The sequence below is a fragment of the Grampus griseus genome (assembly GCF_964374135.1).
Source record: "Grampus griseus genome assembly, chromosome: 8".
In the NCBI taxonomy this organism is placed as follows: Eukaryota; Metazoa; Chordata; class Mammalia; order Artiodactyla; family Delphinidae; genus Grampus; species Grampus griseus.
Window position 1 is genome coordinate 62,098,565 of NC_139002.1, and position 24,456 is coordinate 62,123,020.

Below are 24,456 nucleotides of genomic sequence, written 5' to 3' on the forward strand. Positions count from 1 at the left end.
AGGAGATACAATGATAACAAATAGTCCAGATACATAGTTCTCAGGGGCTCTCAATCCGAGGGTAGATACACATGAAAACACCTAACCATAATACCAGACAGAATGAATCAGGGGCGGTAGCTGAGGGACAACTAGTAGACATAGCAAACATCCATTGTTTCACCTGCCCACTGTCCCTTCTCTTCTCACAAGTCTCTTGGTTTTCTTTGGGCCACCCCTTTCACTCTCAGTTCACAGTAGAGCTGATTCAACCTCCATGTCCAGGTTTCTTTACCTATAAAATGGGTATATTGACCCTACCTCGAAGCAAAATTTTTTTTTAATTTTTGAATTTTATTTTATTTATTTTTTATACAGCAGGTTCTTATTAGAACACATCTATGATTTTATAAGATGTGTGATTTTATAAAGTCACTTACGTCTCTATTTCTTTATTAAGAGGCTAAAAATACTCTTATTAATTCAGAGTTTTCCTATGAGAGATAAAGAAAACAGGGGAATATGATATCTAAATCACAACTGGTTATACAAGTGTTAATTGTAAAGATATAACATCACCTTATTGTGGTCATTTTTGTTTCTTTGGGTTTTTTGGGGAAGGTGACCATGAGAGATGAAAGGGCTCTGTAAAGAGCTGTTAGAAGGTAGACGTGTCGTCACAATAAATGATACTTTTGATCTTGGAGATTAGATCCTAGAGAGCAATGCCAGCACCATGTGAAAGAGAGGTGAAGGAGCTCATGAGAAAGGTCTAAACATCTATGGAGGGATGAGGAGGTTCTAGAGTTTTCTTCATCAAAAGTTGAGGACCTGTGTGTTGGACACTGAGCTAGTTCAATAATGAACAAAAGCAGTCTCTGATCTCATGGAGCTTATATTCCAGTGGGAATATTCAAACAATTAAAGATCCATATTAGGTGGTGAGAAAGAAAATCAAGCAGGTAAGTCTATTGAGAGTGATGGTGTGGGTGGCCACGCCTTAGCTAGGCTTGACAGAGCAAACTCTTCGGATAAAACATGTAAAGAGAGAGTTGAATGAAGTCAGAGAGCCATGCAGATACCAAGGTGAAGGGGCTTCCTTGCAGCAGGAACAGCAAGTGCAAAAATCCTGAGGCAGCAGCATGTCTGGTGCTTTGAACATTGAGGATGTGTTTTGGTGGGCTGAGAAAAGGTTAAACAGACAGTGCCCTACCCAAGGCCACTTCTCTCCAGCACATCATTGTCCCTTCATCCAGTAGGAGTAAAAGGAAACCGTGATCATTGCTCTAATGAGAGTGCAAATTGCTGTCTAATGTGAGCAGGGGCAAAGAACATGCTTGAAGTTAGAATGAGAAGCTCTTGTTACCCCAGGTGCTTGACCTGTTTATCCAGAACAGTCAGCCTGCCTTTGTCTGCCTCATTTCTTACCCTGAACCCTTTTTTTTGGCCATCTACCTAGGATTCTATACACAAGAAACACCTTAGAAGTCAGGGCTGGGCAGGCAGGAGCCAGGAGAGTGGCTACAATGACTTCAGCAGTCCTGGTGGACATCCAGGACGAAGTGACCTGCCCCATCTGCCTGGAGCTCCTGACAGAACCCCTGAGCATAGACTGTGGACACAGCTTCTGCCAAGCCTGCATCACGGGGGATAGCAAGGAGTTGGGTATTGGCCAAGAAGAAGAGAGCAGCTGTCCTGTGTGCCAGACCAGCTACCAGCCTGGGAACCTGCGACCCAATCGGCACCTGGCCAACATAGCGGACAGGCTCAGGGAGGTGGTGTTGGGCTTGGGGAAGCAGCTGAAGGTGGTTCTTTGTGCACACCATGGAGAGAAACTCCAGCTCTTCTGTAAGGAGGATGGGAAGCTCATTTGCTGGCTGTGCGAGAGGTCCCAGGAGCACCGTGGTCACCACACGTTCCTCATGGAAGAGGTGGCCCAGGAGTACCAGGTGGGAGCCCAGATGGAGGGAAGGCAGGTGGGAACAGACTCCTTGGTAGATTATTAACTTTTCTTTATGCTCTAATCTAATTTCTTTGTAGTCCACCTATTTATGTAGAGGATGAACCTAGAAAAAGCCCCTCTGGCCAAGACCAGAGACTGTAGCTCTTTCTCGCTGCTCATGATTGGTTCTGCATGAGTGGAGGATGCTGCTCAGGGCCAGTAGCGGGCAGGGCAGGTTGAGTTCAGGGGATATGTTGGCAGTGAGAGTAAAGGACTTAAAGTGGTTCATGGTCAGGTTCTTTCCCCTGGAGAAAAGAGAATCAGCCTATTCCCAGTGGTTTCTATCCCCTGTTTATAAAAGATAACTTTGACCTTCTCAGTTTTTCATTCCGGGACAGGCATCTCCTGAGGTCAGCATAATAATCTCTCCCCCATTCATTCCATGTCTCCACACTGAAACAATTTGACACTTGATCCTGCTTGACTTGATGTGTTTCTTCCAGGAGAAGTTCCAGGAGTCTCTGAAGAAGCTGAGGCAAGAGCAGCAGGAAGCTGAGAAACTAACAGCTGTTATCAGAGAGAAGAAGGCATCCTGGAAGGTAAGAGAGATTCTTCTGAAGGTGTCCTGGGATGGGAATCAGGGCAGGATGTGGGAGCCGAGTGCAAAGGGGACCTAGTTCTGTCTGTTCCCTGATTTAGCTAGAAGAGCTTCCCTTTGCCTGTCCTTCACTGCAACCCTTCCAAACAAGGGTATTGTTCTTGGTGCAGAGCCAGGGAGAGAGAAGGGGGAGTTAGAAAATGAACATATCAAAGGGAATCTAGGTTTTTGAAGACAATCATGGGAGAGGAACCATGGCCATTGGCAGCCCTTAATTCCTGATTCTGGACCTTGTTCTATAGTTTCGAGCTCTGAAATTTGGAAAAATAGGTCATGCACAGGCCACTCTCAATATCGAAAACTGGAAGGGGAGGCTGATGGTGAGTCCTGAGAGGCCAGAGAGGCTGCTTGGAATCTAAATCCCACCTAGGAATCAAAGTCTCTATCTCAGAAGCCTAGATAAGACAGCCTGGGGCCAATGGTCTGAGAAGAGCTGAAGGGAGAATAGGAGAAGAGAGCAGGTTCTGCAGGACTTACTCCCCCATTTGCTCATTCTCCCCCAGTGAGACCTGCCAGGAAAGCAGTATAGAGCCTGCCTCCCCAACCTCTTATACAGGAGACCCTCAGCTCAACAGACTAGCAACCTCTTTCTCTTCCACGTTCCTGAAGAATCAGATGGAACCTGAGAGACACAGGATCCAGAAGCAGTTTGATCAGTTGAGGAGCATCCTGGACAGAGAGGAGCAGCGGCAGCTGAAGAAGCTGGAGGAGGAGGAGAGGAAGGGGCTGAACATCATCGCAGAAGCTGAGGGTGAGCTGATGCAGCAGAGCCAGTCCCTGAGAGAGCTCATCTCAGACCTGGAGCGCCGGTGTCAGGGGTCAACAACGGAGCTGCTGCAGGTAGGAATCGCAAAGGAGCCCAAGGTCTGACGGTCAAGGCAAAGAGAGACTAACTTTCCTTCCCTTCTGATGTGGGACTCCTTATCTTGGTGGGAGAAAGAAAAAAATTTCCTTTGACCCTGTAGTGCCTCTTCCCTATTAAACAGTTCAAAGTTCATGGATAAAGCATAGGATAATTAAAAGTACAAATGCTAAAGGAATGTCTCATTTTTATTTCTTATGTATAAAGGATAGTCCAAAAGTTCATTTGATACAATGTAAAAGATCGAGTGATGTTTTACTGCAGCATTTCTCAATCTTGGTACTATTGACCTTTTGGGCTAGAAGATTCTTTGCTGTGAGGGGCTGCCCTGTGCATTGTAGGATGTTCAGCAGCATCCCTGGCCTCTACCCTCTAGATGCTAGTAGCATCCAACTAGCTGTGACAACAAAAACCCCTCCAGACATTGCCAAATGACCCTGGGGAGAACTTATCCTCCCTCCCCCTGTTGAGAATCACTGGCCATTAGGTACCTGTTGTCTCTGATGCCGTGTTGGGATTGGTCAGGTGCTTTTCACTCAGCTTAGTCACAGGCAAACACATACCAAACTCAAGTATTTAGAGAATTTTTATGTAATTACCAGCCTTTCTTTGCTTCACTTTCTTCTCTAGGGCAGAATCATTGAACATGTTGTAATAGAAGTTTGAACAGGATTTTTGAGGCACAGACAATGAGCTCTGGTCTGTGTGTGTATGTGGATTGGGTGGGTGCAAGCTGTCAAATCCAAAGAGATTTGATGGAGAGATTTGAACTGAGGTTGAAATCTGAGCAGCTGTTGGCTTCATAGAGTGAATAGTGTGACTATTAAGTTGAAGCAGGATGTACCTTGTGACATTCTGGAACCTTCAGGTTCTTCCTTATTTTCTGTTTGCTTTCTTGCTTTCCTCTTGCTCCCTTTCCTGGTGGAATAATAATTTCTTTACTTATACTTGGGCCCTAGTATTGGGGTCATGGGGTAGTTATTTTCCACCTGTTGGAGATTTTCCTCATTCACTGCTTCTGGTTTCACAGCTTCAGTTTATTCTTCTTGCTTTTTTCTTCATCTTTGATGTTGGGTTGCCTTAATGCTTGCTCCTTCCCCCACTTGTTCTAGCCCCTTTACAAGTCTCTTCAAACTGGAAAAATTGCTTCGTAAGTGCAAATGGATCATCAATTTATATAATAGCTAGTCCAGGCACCTGTCTAGACTCTTCTACCCACTAGTTAGTATGACTGCCCAATGGTCATTTTAACTAGAGTGTTATCTCACAGTCAATTTTTCCAGAACTTGCCCATCACAGACACTTCCTCCTTCTCTTTTCCATGTTTGTTTGACATGGTTACCCATTAAGATTTGACAGCTGGATGCAAGCCTGCAGCTTTCAAGTTTCAAAATGTGAACCCTGAGAGTAAAGCTAAGAGGAAGAGGCATGAAGTATCACCCTGATTTGATCATTTGAGTTCCTTATTACAAGTATGCCTTAAGATTGATACAATCCTGGATCCACCTCTACCACTTTACATATGCAAGCCAGTTTGAGTTGTGTTTTTGTCAAATACAACCAAAAATAGCTCCAATACCATGAAAATAGTTATTCCTATGTTACATAGATCAAACCATTGGCCTTTCCTTCTGCTGCATTGAGGTGTATAGAGCAGAAGTTAGGAAGACCAATTCGGAGGCCATGAGACAATTCTACTCAAATGAGGCAGGCAGTGGCAGTGATGATGATAAAGAGCAGTAAGGGTGTGAAATGCACTGGCTTGGTCTCAGATGGGATGTCAGGTAGTTTTTAGGACAGTACTTTGTCTACATTTGGTGACTGGATGCGGGGATCATTGAGGAAGATGGAAGAAAACAGACGAGACCTCATGGTTGCAGGACAGGTAAGTTTTCTTTCAGATATCTTGAATTTGTGGTGCCCGTGGCTTATGTGAGGGGTATATAAAAGAGATGTAAGCAGAAGTACAGATTTAGGAATCATCAACACATGTGTGTGTTGAAATCAAGAAAAATACACAAAGTCAGAAAAGGTAGCATAGAGGGTTAGGGGAGGTGGAATTTGAGAAACAACCACATTTTATGGCCCTTGTGTCCTCAGCAACCAGAATGTGAGCATCTCAAGGACAGAAATCAGGACTTAGTCATGTGAGAGCATCTAGAAGCAGGCACAGTGCCTGGCAAATAAAAGATGAGGTACATATATACCACCACACACACACACACACACACACACACACACACACACACACACACACTCTGTTGTAAAAATAAAGGTACTAATGAATGAATTGAATCATTTCCTAACATCCCTACATAGGGTCTCAGGGAGAGTCTGCTTTCAGCTCTTATCTTTACTTTGTGGCCTCCATATTGGATCATCTCTACCTCTGTCATCATGGGGTGGTGAGAATGGGATGAGGGACATGGATGAGGCTGTAGTAGAGGACAAGTCCTATTACCCTTGACTTAACCTGTCTCTTTCTTTCCTAGGATGTGAGTGATGTCGCGAAAAGGTATGTGTAGAACATGACGTGGTTCCCTTGGGTTGACAAAAGACTCCTGTACCCATAGAGTTATCTTGTGGTCAGTGGGAAAGGGAAAAAAAAATCACAAAGCAGGGAAGATTTAGGACTGTGGTGTCCTGAGTGGCTTTTCGTGAGAATTTGGGGTCCCCCAAAGTAAAGGGAATGACTTGGTTTCAATGGTAGGAGAATTTGAGTGGCAGAAGGTCACAAATTGGGACAGTAGTGTTCTTAAGAATCAAGGATTACCATATCACTGACTCCCCATGTACCTCGTGATAGAACTCCTTTTCCACAAACCTCTGTACCTGCTTCCAGTCCTGATTCTAGTAGCTCATAGCTACCTCAAAATACGCAGGGATTTTCTTTGCCCACATACTTTATCAGAGGGAAATTTCCCATTTGCTTTTTTTTCCAAGGTCCAGAAATCAGCTCTTGGGACAGCTGCTTAAATTTCCCTTTCCCCCTTGGCTTTGGAACAGGCCATGCCTTGCTACCTAGTTCTCCTCAGTCTTCCATTTTTCTCAATTCCAGTAAAAATATAGACCCGAGGTCTTGAAAAGAGTGGCTTTGGCCCTGAAACAAAAACATGTTCTCTTCTCTGTCACCTACTCTAGAATTTCTTTCATCAAGGTGACCCCTAAAGTAGCCCACATACCTGGTACCTTGAAGCGCCTCACGAACACATGACCTATGGAGCCTGTTGTCCCTTCGGAAGTCTTTATTCTCAGTTTGGAGGTGAGGACGTTTCCTTTCTCCAACTGGCGTAATGTTCCCAGAGACCAAGAATCCTAAGAGGCTGTTCTGAAGGTCTTTCTCCCTAGGCCTCTGCAAGACCTTGAGACCTAAATCACAGACTCTTCTAAGGGAGCCCTTCACCTGATACTCTGAAAGCCCTAGCAGCAGGTCCTGATGTCCTGCCTGTCAACACAGATACCTGTAGGCCCTCTAAGAGGGTGCTGACATTTTAAGTATTTTGTATCTTTTTTAGAGGTAGCAAAGGATTTCCCAGCCATTATTTTATTTAATATTATACAGTCTCTAGGATGCAGAGAAAGAAGGGAAAATTATTGTATTTTACAAAACAACAACAAACCAAACAAAGGAACAAAAATGAGGCTTTGCGGGATAAATCCTATCAACTTTTTTTTAAATTGATGTATATATAGTTGATTTGCAAGAGTATATTAGTTTCAGATGTACAACATAGTGATTCAATACTTTTATAGATTATACTCCATTTAAAGTTATTATAAAATATTGGCTATATTCCCTGTTCTGTACAAAAGATATATTCACCCCAGTATTCATCGCAGCACTATTTATGATAGCCAAGATGTGGAAGCGACCTAAGTGCCCCCCAACAGACGAATAGATAAAGAAGATGTGATATATATATATATATATATATATATATATATATATATGAAAGAGAGAGAGAGATACTACACAGCCAATAAAAAAAGAATAAAAATCTTACCAGTGTGTACACAGATGGTGAGAAGCTAGTTTTTAGTCCAGTTCTTCTGGCTCCTATGGCAGAGGTCTTTGCAGAATGATGCTGATTTTCTTCAAGGAAGAGTGCTGAAGTTCACCAGTGGGCCTGGGAGATGAAGGAGACAGGTGTTAGAGACACCCAAAGTTAGCAGTGTTGAAGATTCATAATGTCTGTTCTCTCTAGGAGTGAGCTCTGGACCCTGAAGAAGCCAGAAGCTCTCCCCACCAAGCTGAAGAGTATGTTTCGAGCCCCAGATCTGAAAAAGATGCTGCGAGTGTTTAGAGGTGAGGAGTTTCAGGGAACAGCGTTTGGATGAGGGATCATGGTAGTAGAGGAAATAAAAAGAATGAAGGGTAGGGTTGGTATTTGGGAATAGTGTCAGAGAAAGAGATCAAAGAGGGAGGGACACAATGTGCTGAAGAAGATGCAGGTCATACTGAAGGGGGAATGAAATGGCCGGTTCACATCCTTATAGAATTCCCTTCCACACCTCTCAGCCAGGTAAGGGAGAGACAGCAGACCTGAGACTGATGGTTCTATATAATGTGATTGACTCTTTATCATTACAGAGCTGACAGATGTCCAGAGCTACTGGGGTAAGTAGAAACTGTGGCCTCTTTGAGCTGACATGTTCTTATCCTTGCCAAACATACCCACACACACACTCTCAGGTATGAGGTGTTGCTGTTTCCACCCAGCCCCCCACCACCTAGCTCCAATTCCTCCCACCCATATCCTCGCTTCCTCTTCTCAGAGTCATAAGACCCACATACCCATTCTCATCTGCTGATGCTGTACCTTTCTCCCACAGAGGATGTGACTCTGAATCCACACACGGCTAATTTAAATCTCGTCCTGTCTAAGAACCGGAGGCAGGTGAGATTTGTGGGCACTCAGCTGTCTGGGTCTCATCTGGAAGAGCATTATGGCTGTGGTGTCCTGGGCTCTCGGCACTTCTCCTCAGGAAAGCATTACTGGGAGGTAGACGTGGCCAAGAAGACTGACTGGATCCTGGGGGTGTGCAGTGATTCAACGGGACCTACGTTCTCTTTCAACCAGTTTGCGAACAATCGGAATGTTTACTCCCGATACCAGCCTCAAAGTGGATACTGGGTGATTGGGTTACATCATAAGCACGAATACAGAGCCTACGAGGAATCGTCCACCTCCTTGCTCCTCTCCATGATGGTGCCCCCTCGCCGAATTGGGGTGTTCTTAGACTACGAGGCCGGCACGGTCTCCTTTTACAATGTCACCAACCACGGCTTCCCCATCTACACCTTCTCTAAGTATTACTTTCCTACCACCCTATGTCCATATTTTAATCCTTGCAACTGTGTAGTCCCGATGACCCTGCGCCGCCCAAGCTCTTGAACTTTCTGCTGTTCCCACCATCTGAGCCGTACCCTCTACTCCAAGGCTCTTCTGCATCTCAGTTTCTCCTTTCTTACCTCCGATTTTCCTGTGTTCTCACTCCTTTCCTGTTGAACATTTACTCAGTGCTAGAGCTCAGTAACCCAGCGGTGACAGTGAACATCCTTGACAGATTAATTACAGATCTTGAGATGGGTGAGGGGTAGCTGTCAACATTTTTCCCCTTTTTTTTTCTTAAAAGAAAGAATTGGAAAATTTTATTCGAGCCAAATTTGAAGATTATAACCTGGGAAGAGCATCTCAGAAAGCTCAGAACTGTTCCCTCAACATTTTACCATTAAGCGTGGCATTTGGTGGAGATTCTTCTTTGTTGATGTATAGAATCAAATTTAGGAAATTCTCTTCTATTAATTTGATGTCAGTTTTTGTACTGAGTGGAAAGTTGAATTTGAACATATATTGTCACTGTAATTATTAAGATAATCACACGTCATTTTTTTTTTTTAATCACACGTCATTTTTATTCTGTTCTTGGAATACATTGATTTATTTCCATTTTTAAATCTAACACAGATTTCTGGAATAAACCACTGTTATTCTTCATATGCAATACTGGATTTGTTTTTGCTCATACGTTGTTTAGGTTTTGTTTTTATCTCTGTTTATGAAAGAAATTGACCTGTAATTTTACATTCTTGTAACGTCGTCAGGTTTTATAAAATGCAATACATGGGCAAAGAAATTGCTGTTTTTTTAATGTAAGTACATATAGGATTGAGTGCTAAAAGCCATTATAATGTTAATTTGGGTGGCTTTAAATTCAATTTTAAAAAAAGATTCTAACTTCAGTTTTTACTACAAACTTCATGGATCTTAAAAATCTAAGGTAGTAAAAAAAAAAAAAATCTAAGGTAGTGATTGAAAAAAAAAAATCTAAACACACTGAAGTAAAAACAGGAGAGAAGAGGAAAATGTTCAGTCCAATACAGATTCTTCTGTCAGAATGGGAGGAAAATGTAAAAAGAAAATAATCAATATGCAGCACTTTTAGGAAGAGAATGATTTCTTCTAGCTTCTCCATACCTCCTTTTCTTTATGGTCAAACATGAACAGCTTGTGCATGAGCACTTTGTCTTTGGGAGAGGGATGCTATATGCTTTTTGAGCTAACTGTAAAAGAAATTATGATGAGGGGGCTGTAAGGATGGAATGAATATCAAGGAGTTGAATATCAAGATCTGGCTGTCCACTATGATAGCCAAGAGGCTCCGGTGGCTGTTGAACAATTCAGACATGCCTAGTCTGAATTGAGATGTGCCGTACACATAAAATACACACCATATTTTGAAGACTTAGTTCAAAATATAATGTAGGGGCTTCCCTGGTGGCGCAGTGGTTGAGAGTCTGCCTGCCAATGCAGGGGACACGGGTTCCTGCCCCAGTCCGGGAAGATCCCACATGCCGCGGAGCGGCTGGGCCCGTGAGCCATGGCTGCTGAGTCTGCGCGTCCGGAGCCTGTGCTCCGCAGCGGGAGAGGCCACAACAGTGAGAGGCCCGCGTAAGCTGAGAGACAAGAACATTTTATGAAGATCAAAAGGATGTTAATAAATGAGGGATTTCTTATTCTCCAGTTTGCATGCCACATGCAAAAATTTTTAGTTATTTCTGGTCTCCAGATGACAGGAAAGATGGAGTCGTGAGGACTGCATGGGATTCAGTCTCAAGTCCAGAAAAAGGAAAAACAGCATGCATTCTAAGGCAAGTTGCTTGGAACGAACCAAAATTTGTTAAGCCTTTCTGCAGTATATCAAAATGTGTGTGTGTGTGTGCATGACTGCATGTGTGTGTGTGCCTTGGGAGTGGGGATTATATCTAAGAAGAATTTTTTGTTTAACTAAGAGTAAACATGAATTTTATTCCAAGCCATATCTAGGAGCAAATTAAAACTTTGCCTCTGACACAAGAAAACATTTGCGGGTAGAGAAAGAAGACAAAGTAAGGTGTGAGGTTTAAATGCAGACAAATGAGTAAGAAGAAAGTAAGTTTCCCAAGACTGAAGGAGAAGATACCGCCGAGAGAGTAGAAGCACAATGCCATCTGTAGTATACCCTATGACACACCTCCCAGATCTGCTTTTCAGGACCTGTGTACCTATCTCCCAGCTGCTGGGAATATCAGATACTGGGAGCTCACATCTGCACCCCTCCCTGGAATTGTCCTCAGACCCAAGGAACTACCTTATCCAAAGTTTTGTCCTATCACACAGGGTAATCCTCCGCCAATGACAGGATACCATGGGAGTACAAATAACTGGCTTCCTTGCCTCATTATGGGATAACACAGAAGGGCCATTCCAGCACAGGAGCTTCCCATAGTATCATGCAGGCCCCAGATGCAGCCTCACGGTGAGTCAGCTTTTCCTTTGACCCAATCATACATTACTAGTTTTTTACAAGTATAATTCCTCAGAGATCTCCTCCAAAATCCTTCTACACGCTATTCTATAACCCAGTTTGTATTTATCTAGGACCTTGTATACAATAACTGGAAAGATTGTTTCCAGTAAACTTTTAACTTTCATTTGCTAATTATTGCTGATCACTGCCTATCACTATATAAAGTATACCATGGAGATAAATCTGACTGATTTTGACCTCAAAGAGATTGTACCCTAGTGGTAAAAATTTAGCAGTGTTTTTTTTAAGCTAGAATGAGCATCAGAATCACCTGGAGGGTTCAATAGCATATTACTATGTCCCAGCCCCAAAGATTCTGATATAGTGAGTCTGGGGTAGTGTCCAATAATTAGCATTTATAATAAATTACCAGATAATGCTGATACCCATGGCCCGGGGACTACACTTTAAGAACCACTGATGGGCTTCCCTGGTGGCACAGTGGTTGAGAGTCCGCCTACTGATGCAGGGGACACAGGTTCGTGCCCCGGTCCGGGAAGACCCCACATGCCGCGGAGCGGCTGGGCCCATGAGCCATGGTCGCTGAGCCTGCGCATCCGGAGCCTGTGCTCCGCAACAGGAGAGGCCACAACAGTAAGAGGCCCGCGTACCGCAAAAAAAAAAAAAAAAAAAAGAACCACTGATACCCAATGATAACTAACGTAACAGCAAGATAAACAGACCTCTGGAAAATAATGAAAAGAATAAATAATCATGAAATAAGCCAACTGGGGAAGGCTTTCTGGATAGTATGTCATTAAATCTGAGCTAAGAAATATTTGGTGATGGGTGCTAGAAGGGAAAAGTAATAAGACTTTATAGTTCTGAGAGAGACTGTTGTTCCACTGGAATTATAGAATAGTCTCCCAATATGTCAAAATTTCTTAATTCCATTCCTTAGCTCAGATCCCAACACCAGCTATTCAATCCACCACCTTTACTGGGTTCCCTCCCATGTACCATCTCCTTTTTTGTTTTTCACTTAGCAATTCCTTGTTCTTTTTCTTAAAATTTTATTGACATATAGCTGATTTACAATGTTGTGTTAATTTCTGCTGTACAGCAAAGTGACTCAGTTACACATATATATATTCTGTTTCATATTCTTTTCCATTATGGTTTATCACAGGATATTAAATATAGTCCTCTGTGCTATACAGTAGGAACTTGTTGTTTATTCATCCACATACCATCTTAATTTTCAGGACTATTTTGCAAGAATGTATCATTCCCCTAAACCCTCCACCTCAATCTAAGTCCTGTGATTTTACATACACACACACACACACACCATCTTGCTTAGGCTTTACATCATGATTAACAGATATAATTAATAAATATTTGTTATTTTATAGCCATATGTAGGTTCTTCCTTAGAGACTGAAGGGAAAAAAGCCATAAGAAGTGAAGTGCAGAATTGCTGTTTTTGGAAATTTTCTACATGGTTTTCTGTGTAGATGAGGCAAATACTTTGAAGTGAGAGTGTCTTTTTAACTCTGGCTCATATTCACTCTCTAGGTCTCCTCTGCTGTATCATGGAATTAAAGAATAGATTTTCTATTCCTCCAGAAACTAGGCAACATGCTCTGAAAGAGGTTATGTTCTCTCGCTGGAAGCAAGAAAACTCCTGCAAAAAATGTGTCTATAACTAATTCCCACAGATATGCTGCACCCCAACAATATACAGTTCCATCCTTCTTCCTTCCTTCTGATAGGGATTCCAAGGTTGGCAAATGTGAACATCTGGATTGGCTCCCCCTTCTTTGCAGTGTATCTAATAACCCTCATGGGAAATGTCACCATCCTGTTTGTGATCCAGACTGAAGCAGCCTCCACCAGCCTATGTTTTACTTCCTGGCCATGTTGGCCTGCACTGACCTTGGCCTGTCTACAGCCACCATATTCAAGAGGCTGGGTGTTTTCTGGTTCAATCTCAGGGAGATTGTGTTTGGTGCTTGCATCACAAGATGTACACAATCCATATATGCACTGGCCTGGAGTCTGCGGTGCTGACAGTCGTGGCCATAGACCGATACATTGCCGTCTGCAACCTCCTGAGATACAGCATGATACTCACCAATAAGGTGATAGCCATCCTGGGCATAGTCATCATGGTCCGGACTTTGGTGTGTGTGTCTCCTTTTAGAGTCCTTATCCTAAGCCTTCCTTTCTGTGATGCCCAGATCATCCCCCACACCTATGGTGAACCCCTGGGTTTGGCAAAGTTGGCTTGTGCCAGTATTAAGGTCAGTGCTTTCTATGGCTTGATTGCTTTTTCCATGGGATATATTGACCTTTCTGTGATTGGATTTTCCTATGTCCAAATCCTCAGAGCAGTCTTCTACCTCCCGTCCTGGGATGCCCGCCTCAAGGCACTCAGGACATTTGGCTCCCATGTCTGCTTAATGTTGGCTTTCTACCTGCCAGCACTCTTCTCCTTCATGACACACTGCTTTGGCCACAACATCCCTCATTATATCCCCATACTTCTGGCCAATCTATATGTGGTTTTTCCCCCTGCCCTTAACCCTGGAATCTATGGGGTCAGGACAAAACAGATAAGAGAGCGGGCACTTAGGATGCTTAACCCTAAAAGCTATTGATATTTAACCCCAAGAGGATCTTCCATGATCATTCAGTGGAATGATAAGATCAAAACAGAAGTAAACACTGGAATATTTTTGTTAAAATCCTCTACGTGTAATCCTCTACTACATTTTCCTTATTAGTCATAATGTACACCACATTAGAAGGCAGAGCTCAAAGATTCCAAAATAATCACTCTATTTTTTGCCACAGGAAAAGTACAACAAAAAATTCTCACATTTAAACCCCACTGATACTACAAGATTCCTAAGGTGAGAAAAAAGTTTGAAAAAGTGGCCCCAGTAACTACCTTAAATACTTTTCTTTCTCATGGGGATTCTCTTCATTCACATGTCAGAAGCTGAAGTCCATGACTATAAAAATGATGAATTTCATGAAAACCAAGCAGGATATAGTGGGAAGAGAAATGCACAATGAGTCATGAGATACAGGTTTAAATTCAGGCTCTGGCCTTGACTGGAAGATGTACATGAGAATGTCACTTAGACCTCTTTGAGCTTCGGTATCCTTACCAATAAAATAATTCAAAAAAAAAAAGACTGTTGTGAAAATCTTTGCAGCTTCTGAAACATAAAAAGGTTTGACAACCAATAAACACATGTATTTCTAGTGTGGTTGTTACTTCTGGTGCCTGTAGATTTAACTTACTAAATCCAATCCTACTATACAGTCACTGATATGAAGTGAGGTCTCCAGCTCCAGATGATCCCATTGCTTGGGGGTCTTTAGGGACTCAGCCCTTAGCTTGGTCAGAGCATTTCATTTAGAAAACTATAAAGCCTGAAGAGTTAAGAGGGCTTTCTCTGGGCTTGAGGACTCAGTGAAACCTCATGCCCTGCGGTTCTCGTTAGGGTGAGCTTCAGGGCAGAATGAAATAGAATGACTGCTGACATAATATAAAGTCATTCTCATTTGAGTATGGAAGCTAGATAGGATATTGATTGATTTCTTTGGGTATTCTAGGAGCTGCAAAAACATGAAGTTGGCTTCTAATTGGAAATGGGACCCTGGCTGAAATTTAAGGTAGAATGAGCAAGGAATATACAAATAGGGCTAAAGTAATAGTAATGTAAACTAAGAGAGGAAGTGAAATGAAAAAAATGATACTTTGTGTAAATTTATAAAGAAAAATGACCGAATGATCAGTTTCTAAATAGAAATTACAACATTGACACAAACAAGATTTAGAAAAAAACTAAACAGATCAAAATATGAAGGAAGATGACAAAATAAGTCATTGCAGATTTTCTTCCAAGTAAGATGGTAGACCATGATAACTTTTCATATGTTTCTTATACTATATTAACTGTTTTGCAATACTAAAACACTTGCAAAGCTTTCAAAATTATTTAGAAAATTAACATTATCCTGATGACAAAATCAGAAAATAGAGAAAATACAGATTCTCTAAATCATTGCAAATGGCAACACAATTATCAGAAGCTTGACTCAAAGTGGGTATACACAGGGATAGATGCTACCAATTTGTTATAGGGATTTGTAAAGGATGTAGGGACACCAGCTGTTATTCCTCACAATAACTAGCACAATTTTGGCACATGAAGGGGCTCAGTAAACATTCCTTTACTGATGGTATTGAAGTGCCTAAGTGTAGAGTTGACAGATAGTGTCTACAGTGGATTTCTAGTTCCATAGAAGTCAAGCCCTAACTCTAAGCAGACAAGCTACATACTGAAGGGCGGCTCCCTGCCCTGGTTCTAAGGAGAGAGGCTAAAGAGGACCACACGTTCTCACAGCATTGTCAAGCCCAGTGCAGGTGCTTCAAGGAACTGGACACAATAGGCCTAAGACAGGCTTTGGGGTGAGTCTACATACAGATAAAGGAGACAGGGTGGGGGTGGGGGGCAGGATTACTCAAAGAGCCAGATCTTAGAAGGCAGATTCAACTCTGCCATGAAGTTCCAACAGTATTAAAAAACGTCCTAGGGCTTCCCTGCTGGCGCAGTGGTTGAGAGTCCGCCTGCCAATGCAGGGGACATGGGTTCGTGCCCCGGTCCGGGAAGATCCACGTGCCGCGGAGCGGCTGGGCCCGCGAGCCATGGCCGCTGAGCCTGCGCGTCCGGAGCCTGTGCTCCGCAACGGGAGAGGCCACAACAGTGAGAGGTCCGCGTACCGCCAAAATAACCCCAAAAACGTCCTATTTAGATTTAGTATTAATTAATGCATTTGAAATTAGTAGACTGTAGATGTTTTGTCAATTTAACTGAGAAAATCTGTTAAGAGTCACTTTGCTATTATAGTCTGACTATGGTCCAACTGTACTGGAAGAAGGTGTATTAAGAACAAGAGAAGGGGAGGGTGGGACCTACCACCTCACTCCCTGGTTTGCAGGTTTGTTGAATTTGCATGAGAAATTTGCATGAGCAACACAGATTCTTTTGAGAAAAAAGATCTGAAACCATTGAACAGTATTCAGGAACAGAGCAAATTTAAATCAAGACCCAGTAGCAAGAGAGAGCAACAGGTTACCTGGGAATTAAATATCTAGAGGAAAAAGAAATCTATCCTGGTGACCAATGCTCAAAACAAAGACCTAAATATTGTTGAGGAAATAAAACTGTGTATTCCACATATCATAAAGTAGAGTTTGGGAGCCTCTTGGTACATAGTCATGTGATATGCTTCAGATATATTCTAAGCATATGGGTGTTAATGATGGGAGCTGTGACCTCAGAGGCCTAGTGTGGGACATCAAGACTGGCAGTCGGGGAGTCTAAACAGCAGAGCATTACTGCCAGGAGTAAATAAATGCTTCATTGTTGGCAACTCAACAGTGCCTCCTCGTGGCTATTAACCAGAATAGCAATACTGAAGTGATTCCAGTTAACTTCTGCTTGGTGTCTGAAAGGAAACTGACAACTTTGAAATCAGAAAACTCCTGGGATCTCCAATGCTAGTGGAGGGTCAGGGGATAGCTTAAAAAAGAAAATAGTGTACTTCATGATCATAAGGCACGTGGGGATTTTAATGATTAATTTTAAAAATAAAAGATATATAACAGTTTATACTCTGATTTTCTTTTCTCCATTGACATTGAAGAGTCAATATCAAATCCATGACATGAGTCAAGTATTCATAAGGATAGAGTATATCTCAGTATTTTTTTTAATCTCAGTATTTTATAACATATTACATTAGCAATGTTTGACTAAGGACAAATTATATATAATAGTAACATTTATTCACTTCTTCATTTTTCAACCAAAAATTAGTTATCGAGTGCTTTATGTGTGATTAGCACGGTAGTGGTTAGCATAGGTAGTTACCAAGAAGTAAACTACTTTCAAAGAGATTATGTTCAAAATAGCCCATGAATTATCATTATTCCCAATCTTGCAGATTAGGCAATTGAGCAAAAAGATAAATTACTAATGATCATTTAATTAATAGTGACCAGAGTCAAGAGTGAGACATTAGGCACATTTGCTACATAAATCTATTTTTCCTATTACATTTTCGAGGAGTGAGCTGCATAGTTAGACTTCAACTGGATAGTTTTGTAGTTTTCTAAAGTTTTTCAGGCTCCAGATTGTAAATAACAAAGGCAGAGCCCTATGCATCCCAACATATATTGAATTAGTCAATGCAAGTAAAGTTAGTTTCTACCACAAAGATATCACAGTAACAATGTAATAGAAGTTTACTTCTCATCCACATACCATTCCAATGAATGTGGGCTTTGTTTCACATCAGCATTTAGAGACCCATGTTTCTTTCATTAGTTGGCTTCTTCATGTTCTTGTCCCTTACAGACTGCCACTGGTTCTTCTGAATCTGTCAGGCAAGTGAAGGGAGAGAATGTGCAAGATTTTGTAGGAGGTTGTAGGGACTCAATCTGGGAGAGATTTACATCATTTTCTCTGTCATTCCATTGGCCAGAAACTTCACATAAATCTAGCTGGAGACACCAGGTGACTAAATATTTACTTCTCCAGAGAAATTATATGAGAGACCCTCACATGTAAAACATACGTAACCTCTTCCCAAATGAGGCTAAGAGAACTCTCATCTAGCCACTATATGCAGCATAGAGTCCAAGATCTCCAGGAGTGTGTGGTCATTTCCATCAGGTCCTGATGTGGTTTCTCTTGGACCAGTCATCTTCCTCCTACCACACGTTTAATGGTGGAGCAGAAACTGAATACCAGTCAAAAAGATTCCCAGTTGAAGTGAAACATGGAATACATTTAACAAGAACTTGTCAGTGGTAATTCTGGAATACTTTGGGGGCAATACTTTGCAATACTTTGCAATACTTTTATCTCCTGACAGTAGAATAAGTTCCCTGACTAGGTCCTGGATATGACTCTGGGAGAATCTCTCCTGGCCATTGTTTTCTATGTCCCTTTTTCTGCATATGTGGGATTGTACCTTCTTCAATGTCCCCCATTGCCTTATATGAAGCAGACATTGGAGAATGTGACTTCTTTTGCAGATACTACATATGGAGACTGCTTCATGTCTGTAAAATATTAAAAATTGTTTTAATTTTTAATCAAAAGCATTTTTAAAAGCCTAGCTCATGTTTCTTTGGCAATGAACCCTCTCGAAACTTAACAAAGATTTTCTTAGGTAAAATTTATTTTTTTTTCCTTTTTTTAATGTCTTTTTGCTTTCGCCATGCCACTGCTTTTCTACATAATTGTGTCTACCTAAGGCTATCAGACTTTAGTAGGACAGCTATCCACATAACGTAGTCTCTTCTCAGGGATGCTTTCTGTGAGTCTGTTACTTAAAGGCATTCTAAATCTTTCTCTTAACCTTTGACTTCCCAAGTACTAGGAAAATTCTTCAAGGCTTTATATTTATGGCCTTTATGTATTATGATTCATTTCTGCTTGAAAACCAGCTAACTTTCTGCTAACCTCATTTATTTCTCATAATAACTTGTCAAGTGAAATCAACAATCTCAAACACACATAACTATTTTGAATTCTTTCAACCTTTTCCCTAGAATTGCCATTTAGTAGACAGGTCAACTTGTTAGGTGATCTTTCTAGCACTGGATGTCAATTTTCTCATTGTGTGCAGCCTTAGTTAGAATAACCTTCCAGCTATCAAAAAATCAATTCCAATTTGTCAGTGTTTTAACACAAAACAATTTTATATTTTTTAATAACATCCAGTCCAATGCAATGTGGAAGGGGAAAGCTCTCTTCCTTGCAGTCACTCAGTGTCCTAGCCTCCTCCACTGTGTGGTTCCACCATTTTCCATGGGTTCGTGTCTTCCAGTGGATTATCTGCAACTAAGCAGAGGAGGCGGATAGAGTGCAGAGGGCATCAAGGAGGTGGTAAAAGCCATTCCTGGAAGAGCTGCATGCCATTCCCTTGGACAGGCTTAGTCTTATAGCCTCACACAATTGTAGATATGTCTGAAAATGTAAATTTATTTGTGTTTACGAGGAAAAAGAATTCTGTTCGGAAAAATTAGCCTCGACTCTATCATATATATACATTGATTGCCAAGCTACAATCCAACTTGTGGAGTGAGAATGGTGAGAAGTGGTAGGAGAACCTCTGGAGGTTTCTGTGGTTCTCCTGGTCTCTCTGAGACACTGTCTGCCCTAGAGACTGATCTACATCTCGTTTGCCTCTTACAGATGTTTTATTAAATAATTCACCATCTTTTATTTTAGACTCATAAGAGAGAGAGGCAAAGGGACACTTTTAGATCACTTCCATGTTTTCCAGTGATTCCCCATCACCTGTGGTAGGAAGGAAGAGAAGGCACTGGGTGGAACGTCAGTAAGCTGCATCTCAGGGATAGAAGTTCAATGGATGGAATGCAGGGATTTGAATCCTTCCCCAGACCCAGTCCCCTGCCCAGGACCATCTAAATGTATTCCTGAGACCTGTCTTGCCATTCTGCCATGGTGACATCAGGAGTCCCGTATATGATTCAAACAAGCAATGATTTTCTACTCAGCCTTTGAGTTTATGCAGTTTGTTGTCTGTCAGGAGGCACTGTTGTTGGGACATAATTGGGAAGGGAGACTAGAGGAGTCAATATTCTAGGGACAAACAGACCTTGGTGAATTTCCTCAACAAAGTCACTGAATCTATTACATTTACTTGGATGTTTATAATAGAATTAAGAACTGTGTCCTGCTTGAGAAATAGGCTGAGTCTTTTCTTAGACACATACTTGGGAAAAAGTAAATATTCATTTGTCTGTAGATTGAGCCCAAGGAGGGTATTTATGGGTCCATGGGTCTTGCTTCCTCACGGCTGAGGTGAGAGCAGTCTCCTTGACTTCCCAGATACACTACTGACTTAAAAGGAGTCTGAGAAGTTCTGTACTACATTTATCCAGCCAACTAGTATCAGCAAGAAGATATTTCTGAGATTTTTTTTCCTGTTGTGGGAAAATACTACCTTGCTTAGTATCATCACTTCACTTTCCTTTTGCAGCAAAGTCTTTTTTTCCTAGCCAAATGGATTGCTTAGTTCACCAAATAATAAACATGCTATAATGATCATTATGCCTCATTCTTCCTACTCTCCACTGAGTGACAGATTGATCAATATGCCATATACTCTTGGGAAAGAGCCTCCAGACACTCACTTTCAGTGTAAAGAGGCTTGGATTTTAAGTGTGGAAGCCAGGTTTAGTATCCTGGCTGGGCTATTGCCAGCTGTATGAATTGAGCAGTTAAACTCCCCATATTTCAGTTTCATTGTCTAAAACACTGATAAAAGTAATTATTTCACTGACTTTTTAATTTAATTATGTACATACATAAAAACATTATTTTTTTTTTCTTTTGCGGTACGCAAAATATGTAATGGGAGAAAGAGGATGATTGGTCCAAGAGGAACCACATCAGGATGGAGATGACCACACACTCCTGTAGATCTTGGACTCTGTGCTGCATACAGTGACTAGATGAGAGTTTGGGTAGTCTCACTTGGGAAGAGGTTATGAACGTTTTACATGTGAGAGTCTCTCTTTTGTCATTTCTCTTAAGAAATAAATATTTAGTCACCTGGCCTCTCCTCTAGGCAGCTAGATTTATGTGAGGATTCTGGTCAATGGAATGATAGAGAAAATGATGTAAATCTCTCCCAGATTGGCCCCTGAAACATCCCACAAGATCCTGCACTTTCTCTCCCTTCGCTGTGTGACAGTCAGATTCAAAAGGACCTGTGGAGGTCTCAAAGGCTAATGTGGAATACCCACATATGATAGAAGCATAGGTCCCTAAATGTTGACATGAAGCAAAGCCCGCATGCACTGAAATCAGGATGTGGATGAGAAGTAAACTTATACTATCCTAAGTTCCTGTGATACCTTTATTGTAGTAACTAACTTTACGTGTATTTACTAATTCAATACATGACGGGTTTTGATGTCCACTATCTATATCTATAATCTGGAACATGAAAAACTTCAGAAAACTACAAATCTATCTAATTGAAGTCAAAAAGTGTAGCTCAATCCCTAGACAATAGGAAAAGTAGATTTAGTAGCAAATATGCCTAATTTATCTCTCTTCATCCTTGTCCCTGTTAGTTGAATGACCATTAGAATTTTATCTTTTTACTCAGTTGCCTAGCCTGCAAAATTGGGAATAATGATAATTCATGGGCTATTTTGACCATAATCTCTCTGAAAGTAGTTTACCTCTTGGTAACATCTATGCTAATCACTACTGTGCTCATCACACATGAAGCACTCAATAACTAAATTTTGGATGCGCAGATGAAGAAATAAATAAATGTTGTTATTACATACAGTCCTTAGCAAAATACTACTAATATAACATCTTATTAAATATAATAATACAATATACCCTTGTGAATACCTGATTCATGCTATTGATTTGACATTGTTTTTAAATGTCACTGAAAAAAAGGAAACCAGAAGAAAAAAGAAAAAAGGAAACCAGAGAATAAATTATATCCCTTTTATTTTTAAAATTAATCATTCAGCTCCCCACGTGCTTATGAGCAGGAAGTACAGTATTTTCTTCTTGAAGCTACTCACTACCACTCCCCCTGAGTGTTGGAACTCCAGTTTTTCAGAGTTGTCAGTCCCCTTTCAGAAACAAGCAGAGGTTGAGAACTAAAGTATTGCTATCCCTACTTATAGCCACAGGGCAGCAATACTGACATGTCAGCAACAAAGCGTTTCTCTACGCCTTGCAGTAACGCCATCCTGTTTAGACTCCCTGGCTGCACAGCCTTGAGGTTCCACAGTCTGCCTCTGAGGTCACAGCTCTCATCCTTCACACCCGTATGCTTAGAATATATCCCAAAGCACAGTAGAGTATCAGATGACTATGTACTAAGAGGTCCCCAAACTCCACTGTGGAAAACGTAGTTTTGTTCTCTCAGCAATACTTCGGTCTTTGTTATGGGCATTGGTCACCAGCATAGACTCCCTTTTTCCTCCAGATAATTTAATTCCAGGGAACTTGTTGCTCTCTCTTGCCACTGCATCTTTATTTAAATCTGCTCTGATCCTGAATAGCAGTGTTCAGTGGTTTCAGATCTTCTTTCTCAAAAGGCTCTGTGTTCCTCATGCAAATGTGACTAACCTGCAAACCCGGGGAGTAAAGTAAGTGGCCTTAGTAGGTCACTTCTCCCCCCTTCTCGTGTTCTTAGTGTACCCCTTCCAGGACAGTTGGATGATAGTCAGCCTATTGTAGCACCGTGATTCTTCATAGATCTCAGTTAAACTGAGAAAATATCTGTATCCCACCATTTTATTTATTTTATTTTTTCTTTCAGTTTTATTGAGATATAATTGACCTACAGCACTTATAAGTTTAAGTTATACATATGTTGTGAAATGACTACCACAAGAGTTTCGTTAATATCCAACATCTCATATAGGTACCAAAAAGAAGAAAAAGAAAAATGCTTTTTTCCTGTGATGAGAACTTTTAGGGTCTACTCTCTTAGCAACTTTCAAATATACCTTAACTAGAGTCATCATGCTGGACATTGCATCTTTGATACTTATTTATAACTGGAAGTTTGTACATTTATACCCCACCAACTTAAAATGCCTTCAGTTTATGCTAATTCATTCTATCCACTCAAGACAGTGTTCAGAGATCTCTACTAAGCACTTTTTTTAATGCTATGGGAACTTCACAGCAGAGTTGTGTCTTCCGTTCAAGACTGGGCTCTTTGACTATCCTGTTCCTCCATCCCCTTTTTCTACATGTAGATTCACCCCAAACCCTACCTTAGGACGACTGTGTCCCATTCCTTGAACCACCTGCACTGGGCTTGACAATTCTGTGAGAACCTGTGGTCCTCTTAACTTTTCTCCTTAGAACCAGAGCAGAGAGCCACCCTTATGTACATGGCATATCTGTTTGTGCCCTGCTTCTATGAAACTAGAGATGCACTGTAGACACTGTCAACTCTTGACTTATCACTTCAGTCTCGTAAATAAGGGGATGTTCACTGAGCCCCTGGATGTGCAAAAATTGTGCTAGTTACTGTGAGGAATGACAACTGGTGTGTTGGTCCCTACATCCTTACAAATCCCTACAACAAGTTGGTAGTATCTATCCCCGTGTGCTCCCAGTTTGAGTCAAGCTTCTCATAATTATGTCAGCTGTTTGCATTGATCTAGAGAAGCCTAGCTGAGGAATTAAGACCCGAATTTTGTCCAACTAACAGATTCTTATTTGAGTTCTTTCTGGGTTTGCAGCTGGGAAAGCATAACAAAGGTAGAGAAAGCACTCCTACAGACCAACAGAGTAGACCAGATGTTTGAAAATATTCCTTGACAATATGTACCATATTCCTATGAATTATATTCTTTCTGTTAGATCTTTTTTAAAACTCATTTTTATAACCATCCACAGAAGGCTCTTATGAAAATTAAATGTTATCATGCACAAACACTGGTATATTGCAAGTGTTCAAAATATTTGAGCTTTTAATTTCATGATTATTACTATAATTATTATCAATATATAAGGACATTGAGATTATTAGTATCATTAGGCAAGTGGTATTGAAGTTGGCCCTTCTGTCCTCTGAGGGACAGTAGGAGATGGTGGTGCATAAAATTCTTCCGGCAACCATGAGATGGAGAGAATTCCTATTAAAGAATTTCTTTTTAAAAAAATGATAAATACTGAATCATACCTGTGGCTCTGCCTTGTGTAAATAAGAAGCATGTCTGAGGGCATTAAGAGCCCCTTCTTGTAGGGAAATGGATGTCATTTTTCTTTCCCACTGTTATTGAGTGTGGCTTTAGAAGAATCTGCCCCTGGAACCCACATCAGCATTGAGTTGCAGTTACTTTAATCCCCACAGGGTGGGGCAGTTGATCTCCATTCCTGTTGCCGGCTTAATGCCAAATTCTTTCCTAACTATGAAAGCTGCCCCTATAGCATTATGTCGCGTCTCCTTTTTTGTCTGCACCAGAGGACTTGATTCTGTTTCTGTCTCACTGGGAGGCATGCTGTACTGCAGAGTTCTGCTATAGCTGTCCTTCATGTGGTACTAGGTTTTCAGACTCGAGCAATCGGAGCTGTGCCAATAATTAACTCTTGCCTCTCAGCCCTA

The 24,456-nt window shown here is 41.3% G+C and overlaps 2 protein-coding genes across 2 annotated transcripts; both read left to right on the top strand.

The window, feature by feature from the left end:
* Positions 1 to 1,466: 1,466 nt before the first annotated feature.
* On the top strand, positions 1,467 to 8,837 carry LOC309825696 (tripartite motif-containing protein 6-like; the record flags this gene model as incomplete). The annotated part of the gene is made up of 7 exons (XM_082659330.1): positions 1,467 to 1,928; positions 2,425 to 2,520; positions 3,189 to 3,419; positions 5,934 to 5,956; positions 7,647 to 7,747; positions 8,033 to 8,059; positions 8,275 to 8,837. Exons 1-7 carry the CDS (start codon positions 1,506 to 1,508, stop codon positions 8,835 to 8,837), a joined length of 1,464 nt encoding a protein of 487 aa, XP_082515456.1. The 5' UTR covers positions 1,467 to 1,505.
* A 4,118-nt stretch (positions 8,838 to 12,955) lies between these two features.
* LOC309825695 (olfactory receptor 52E5-like) lies at positions 12,956 to 13,895 on the top strand (the record flags this gene model as incomplete). The annotated part of the gene is given in 3 exon segments (XM_082659329.1): positions 12,956 to 13,115; positions 13,118 to 13,252; positions 13,255 to 13,895. Coding segments are annotated over 3 exon segments (936 nt in total).
* Between the last annotated feature and the right edge of the window lie 10,561 nt (positions 13,896 to 24,456).